The 6,605-nt window shown below is 42.2% G+C and overlaps 1 protein-coding gene across 1 annotated transcript; it reads left to right on the top strand.

Annotated features, from left to right (window-relative positions):
• Window positions 1-892: 892 nt before the first annotated feature.
• On the top strand, window positions 893-6,246 carry LOC105036212 (tryptophan aminotransferase-related protein 1). Its single transcript, XM_010911977.4, has 5 exons — window positions 893-1,942; window positions 2,811-3,114; window positions 4,317-4,594; window positions 4,712-5,013; window positions 5,911-6,246. The coding sequence occupies exons 1-5, from the start codon at window positions 1,248-1,250 to the stop codon at window positions 6,093-6,095; spliced, it is 1,764 nt and encodes a 587-aa protein (XP_010910279.1). The 5' UTR covers window positions 893-1,247; the 3' UTR covers window positions 6,096-6,246.
• Window positions 6,247-6,605: the final 359 nt, after the last annotated feature.

The raw sequence follows: 6,605 nt of genomic DNA, 5'->3' as shown, positions 1-6,605 counted from the left end.
TCCTCTACTCGATGCCCTCTGCCTCCTTCTCCTCGTCCGGGACATCCTCTCCCACCTCCTCCTCCACTCGACTCCCTCCCCCTTTCGCCTCCTCCTTCTCCTCCTCCATATGGATCTCTCCATCGGTTCAACCGTTGAACCGATGGTTGGATCGTTGATCCACTGATCGATCTTGTCCGAGTCAAAGTTCAGATCGAATTTAATAACATTGAGTCTGATGACTTTATTAATCGGAGTTTTTGGTTTTTAAATTTTTTCTGAGATGGATACGAGATAAACATAACAAAATTCAAAGTTCATTTTATATTTTTTTTTATGGTGCCTGTCCTATATGATTTTTATTCCATGGTGCACCCAACCTTGGCGGGTCTAATACAAGCCCTAGTCCATCAGGTCATCTTTAGCTGCCAAAAGAAAGTGACTTCCATTTTCATCAACAACCATATGATGGATGAACCCTTACAAATAGCGTTTGGATTCTCATCATCATTATTAATTATTTTTCATTCACCTACTTTTCGCTACAGTCTCTCTCCTCATGAACTTTAAAAAATTATCTCGAACCCACTTTTCCACCTCCACTGTGATATATTCTGATATATTTTAAATTTATTAAATATTTAAAACAAATAGCATGAGCAATTAAAAAATAATAAAAAGAGGAGGAAGAGTATATGAATTTTTTTATTTTTCTTTTTATTTTTTTTCAAGACTAAGGGAGGCATACGGCCACCCAGCCTTTATTCTGGAATCAAATACGAGAATATGAGATCGGGAGGCCGTTTTAGCTCCATCAAACCGGGTCTTTCGTGCTTCTGAAAGTTTTTTTTTCCCGTATCTTCTTATATATATATATATATATATATATATATATATATTAAGAAAGGGAAGCTCCTTGAAGGCAGAGAGGAGGTGGGGTGGGATAAAGGAGTCACGAAGATCGGAGTAGGCCGAGGTGGATGTCTCTCGCTGTCGGAGCGCTCCCTCCCACGAAAAAAGCATCGGGAATCGGTGGTTTAGGCAGCTGTTCTCCTCTCCTGTTCCCCTTTTCCTCTTCTCCGTGTAAAAGCATTTTAAGGCGGGATTTTGAAATGTGCCTCCGTTCGAGTGATTTCTAAGAGATTGGTTAAAATCTACTCGAGCGAAGGAAAGATAGTTGTGGGAGAGTTTTAGGCGATCTCGGGCAGAAGAACCAGAGCCGTATCGAAATAGATCAGCGGAAGAAGACGAAGGAAAGCAAGGCTTTTATGTTTTTCAAAAAAGGAGAGATTTTGGGGACTCCAAGCTCGTCCCCTACTAGAAAGAAGAACAATAACAGAGGAGTTCTGCAAATCTCTCTTCCGCGACTCCAAGAGCCACCTGTCTCAGGAGAAACGGACCCGCGAACAGGGGAAGCCGAGGAGGGCGTCCTCGAAATCTCGGGAGGAACAGAACCGAGGAGGAGGACTCTAGCTAACGGAAACGGGTGTCAGGGAGTTCCGGTGGCGCGCCCCAGCGTCGCTACCCGGGCCAAGCTCGAGACCAGCGACGAGTCGGTCGGTGGCATGCTCTCCCATTTACTACAAAACATCCTTTCGTCTCTAAATCCAGCTAGAATCGGAAAGGCGGCGCCTCTGCGGGGAAGAAGAGTTACGAAGACGGCGAAGAAGGGGAAGGCAAGCCAGGGGAGATGGAATCCGGGCCGAATTTGGGGGCTCGCGATGGTCGCGTCCCTGGCTCTGAACCTGACCCTGGTGGTCGTCCTCGTGGTGTTTGTATATAAGGACCACGGTGGAGGGCTGGGGACTTGCGCAGCCGGAGCGGCGAAGGAGTCGACGATGGCCGCGGCGGCGCGGCCGATGGTGCGGTATAAGGAAGATATGCCCGCGGGGCAGGATATCGCCGTCAGCGCGACCAGCGGCACGCGCCCCGTCTCCAAGGACTCCGTCATTAATCTCGACCAGTGAGTGCCGTTACCGCCCTCTTGCCTTTCCTTTCCGTTCTTTTTTTGCTGTTTTGGTCGTATACTCGTATCCCGTTACTGAAGGTGAGGAGACGGTGACGGGATCTTGGCTCCGAATGCGTTTGATGTCTCGCGGGTGCTTGTGAGAGGTGGAAGAGGGTCGAAGGTGAAATTCCTGTTCACTGTTTACTATCGCGACCGTAGAATCGAAATCGGACCAGTGCGGCGAGGGCTATTGGTGGGACCCACGTCTTAGGGTCTCTCCCAGGTTGGTATCAATGAAGCTCTTTCTGACGGTTGAGCGCAGTTATGGCGCTGGCCTACAAAAGGAAAAAAAAAAGAAAAAAAGAAAAATTCAAGAGTCACTAAACGATACTTTTCATAAGATGGATTGACCGGTTACCATGTTGATTCAGTTAGTTATCTATACTTTTTACCTGTAAAAGTGATTACTTAAATCATGATATTGATATTTTTCGAATTGATAGTGTAGCTCTACAAACGGTCACATGTTTTTCTCAACCATCTGATTCTCCCAGTAATTAGTTTTTATGGCATTGATCAGAGTATTCAGTTTTTCATAAATTTAGTTGCTTATTTGCGAAGCGTTAATAAAAATTTAGATTTCAAATCGATGATGCTATGTCTTACCGTTGGTGGTGGAGTTTTTCCTTGTGCGCTTCTTCCTTTTTTGTTTTTTTTTCCTGATCTTTTTATGTTTTATGTTTCTCAGTTGCCTGATTTCTTTTTGAACTTTTGATGCATTCTCGGCATTTTGTCCTGAAATCGGAACCTTTGCCCTTTGTTGTACTGTTCCTGGACGCTGAGCTGGTGACTGTGATTCAAATTAATGTAAACTCTGATGCAGTGGAGACCCGACCATGTTTGAGTCATTTTGGAGGTGGATGGGGGACCGAGGTAGCATTGTGATTCCGGCATGGCAAACCATGAGCTACTTCTCAGATGTGACCAACGTATGCTGGTTTCTCGAGCCTGAGTTCGGCCAAGAGGTCCGGCGCCTCCACAACCTCATAGGCAATGCTGTGACCGAGGACCGGTACATTGTTGTCGGTACCGGCTCGACCCAGCTCTTCCAGGCTGCACTTTATGCTCTCTCTCCCTCCAACGCCTTCGAGCCTATCAACGTTGTTTCTGCCGCCCCTTATTACTCGGTGAGCTCATTACATGAACGAAATATATGACAATTTTAATGTTTTGGTTCTTAAAATCAGCTCTACCAACATTATATTAAGCAATTAATTGTAGGTGCTAGCTGTGTTTTTTATACAGGATTTACATGCAGCAAGTGCTCGACTAAAATACTAATTTGTTCTCCTTTGGCTTATTCTATTTTATAGCATAGTGGAAAGTATGGTAGTCTCTTTAGTCAGTGGGCAGTGTCGCCATCATGTCATTCCTTGTTAAGAAATAAGAGAAGCACATGACATAGATATAACGATAGTGGTCCTAATTCTTAATAGACGGTATCTTTCTGGGCCCTGCCTCTATGTCTCTGGTTCTTCCATTATGTCCCTCTCTGTGCATGTGACGCCTCGTGCTGAAGAGTAGAAACGTATTGGTTAAAACTTTCTATTTAATTGAAGTTAATTGATGATTCTCATGTTATGTCTTCTACTTATGTTTGTAATTTTGGTTTGCATTGGATATCCTATTGAAGTTTCTGATGTTATGACAGTCATGTCTGTGAAGGTTGAACAAAGTACCAATGTCATGGGTACCGAGCATGTTGCTGGGTAACATGACTGACCAGATGCATGGTTCCTAGTTCTACGGGATACATGTGATATGATTTGTATTGCAGTTCACATGAATCATCTAATTAATGCATTTCTACTAGAGAGCAACCATGATGTGCTTTTTACTTTGTTACTACTAAATTAAATTTAATTTCAAGAGTCTGATCGAGTTTATCAGCCAGACATGAATCAAATGCCAGATTGGCTTTCCATAATCCAGTATCCCCACAAACTGCATGGTTCAGAATGGATAGGAGAATTTCCCGCCTTCTTTTGACTTGGTGTGGGAGTGTTTGTCATGAAAGCTTTTGGTGCTTGCTTGATGCCTTCCACTTGTGTTCTTGGTTTACTGCACCAAGTTCAATTTGGCACATCCAGTATTTACTACATTTGCACGTCCTTTCTACTATCTGCTTTTTTCCCCCCTCTGATGGACACCACTCTAATGGGCATGTTTGCAGCGAGTGCTATAATCTGATCAAAGTTGATCTTTGTAATGTTCCTGATGATTTATTTTCTTGATAAGGAGTATAAGCTTAGGAGGCTCTGTTGTTATGACTAAGTAATAAGCAGGAATACGATCTGTGAATTGAGCTTGACTCTCTTCTAAATTGCAGTCCTACCCAGCAGTGACAGGCTACCTTCGGTCAGGTCTTTTCCGGTGGGCTGGGGATGCATACACGTACAAGGGTGACAAATACATTGAGCTGGTCTGTTCCCCCAACAACCCTGATGGCTCAATCAGGGAGGCCGTGCTAAACTCTGAGGCCGGAAAGACAATCCATGACTTGGCCTACTACTGGCCTCAATACACTCCCATCAGCAGTCCAGCAGATCATGATATTATGCTGTTCACCGTCTCAAAAAGCACTGGCCATGCTGGAACCCGACTTGGGTAGTCATCCCTCTTCCCGGTTTATTTACCACAGGACCACGACAGTTAAATCTCAGTTGTTTAATGTTATCTTTGATGAGTTGAAGCTTACTAGTTAGGATGGTTTCCGATGAGCAGGTGGGCTATAGTGAAGGATAAAGATGTTGCCAAGAAGATGGTGAAGTTCATAGAGCTGAATACTATTGGAGTGTCCAAGGACTCGCAACTCCGAGCAGCAAAGATTCTTAAAGTGGTCTCAGATGGTTATGAGCTCCCTAACACTGAGAACACTAGCAAGCTCTTTGACTATGGCCGACGTCTCATGACCATGCGGTGGGAGAAGTTGCGGGAAGCTGTTAAAGCCTCAGGCATCTTCAGCCTACCTGAGTTTCCCTCTAGCACCTGCAGGTTCACTGGAGAGAGGACTGGAACCAACCCTGGTATGCGACTTTAGCTGTTGTGTACCTTTTTTCCCCCAATGATTAAAATTGGAATGCTGAGTTAGTTTGGGATTTCATAAATACCTCATAAAGCAGTTTGCATCCTTCCATGTGAAGTCGAGAATAGTAAACTGTCTCCCTGCTGGTTGTGGAGACAAGCTTGGTTGAATTCGAAGTGGCATGAACATCCACAAGCAAGAAAATGGAAACACTGATTCCTGTGGTCCCATCGGTGTTTATAACTTCATATGCATTTTGGGATTTCATAAATACCTCATAAACCAGTTTGCTTCCTTCCATGTGAAATCGAGAATAGTAAACTGTGTTCCCGCTGGTCGTGGAGACAAGCTTGGTAGAATTCAAAGTGGCATGAGCACCCACAAGCAAAAAAAATGGAACGCTGATTCCTTTGGTCCCATTGTTGTTCATGATTTTATATGCATTTTTGTTAGAAGTTCCTTTGCAAGAGAGGTTGGTATCCTCTGTAAAGTAATTCAACGAATGTTGTGCCTTTGAGATTTCTCATTAGCTTTTATGGCACATGTAGATGGAATCTATTAGGTTTGTGGGTTTCTGTCACATCTTAGTCTTCCCATGTTTTGATACAATGATAAACTATATTATTTTGGATGGCATAAAGGTTTGCTGTTCTCATGCTATCGAAAATCTTTTCAGTCTTAATACTTTGTTTCTCCTGGAAATATGGTTATCAATCTTCATCGTTTTTTTAGCATAAAGGTTTAGATTTTACTCAATTTTATTACAGGAATCTAATTGAAGTTCGGGTAAATAATAATCACCGGGCTCTGTTTGGTTTTATTGACAGAAGAAGATTAACTAAAATTGCTCATATTTGATCTGAATTTCTTTTCTCGCTTTCTTCTTTACTGTATGTAGCTTTTGCATGGCTAAAATGCGAAAAGGAGGGGATAGAGGACTGCGAGAGCTTTCTAAGGAGCTATGGAATGCTTACTAGAAGTGGTAGGCACTTCGGAGTGGAACCCAACTATGTGCGGGTTAGCATGCTGGATCGGGACGAGACCTTCGAACTTTTCGTTGAACGGCTGTCGTCCGTTAACTGAGGCATCTCCTTTTTGTTTGCCTATCAGAAAAATTGTAACAGGCGTTAGGATCCATTTTTTGTATTGCTCCTTTCTTTTCCCCCTTGGGCTTTAGCCTTGTTAAAGACAGATAAGTTGTCATTTACAATGTAAAAGTGTTTCTGTTTGGTTACTTTTCTGATTAAGAATCAACGATCAACCATCTAGTCTCATTCTCCTAGTTCCTTTAACCATGGCCATAATCGGTCCATGATTAGTTCTGACAGATTAGATTTTTGACTACAGTACGTCATTCATTGATCATTATTGAAAGTTTGACACAAAAATTAACTTTGATATCACATAAGATCCGTTTGATTGGGTATGTCAGATTATAAAATATTTTGATAATTTTTAAAAATTATTTATATAAAAAAATAATTATAAAAAAATAATTTTTACTATATTTTATTAATAAAAAAATTATTTTTAAAAATAATATTAAAAAAATTATTATTTTTGATTAGAGGTAAATTTATATAAGAATATGAT

Source organism: Elaeis guineensis, chromosome 13 (genome assembly GCF_000442705.2).
Source record: "Elaeis guineensis isolate ETL-2024a chromosome 13, EG11, whole genome shotgun sequence".
Lineage (NCBI taxonomy): Eukaryota > Viridiplantae > Streptophyta > Magnoliopsida > Arecales > Arecaceae > Elaeis > Elaeis guineensis.
This window is presented reverse-complemented; position numbering and strand designations above follow the sequence as displayed.

Bases quoted from the DNA above. Each gene is read 5' to 3' on its own strand.
- LOC105036212 (XM_010911977.4), top strand. From the start codon at position 1,248: ATGTTTTTCAAAAAAGGAGAGATTTTGGGGACTCCAAGCTCGTCCCCT. The intron at 3,115-4,316 runs GTGAGCTCATTA...TCTAAATTGCAG, and splicing joins CTGCCGCCCCTTATTACTCG to TCCTACCCAGCAGTGACAGG. The intron at 4,595-4,711 runs GTAGTCATCCCT...TCCGATGAGCAG, and splicing joins CATGCTGGAACCCGACTTGG to GTGGGCTATAGTGAAGGATA.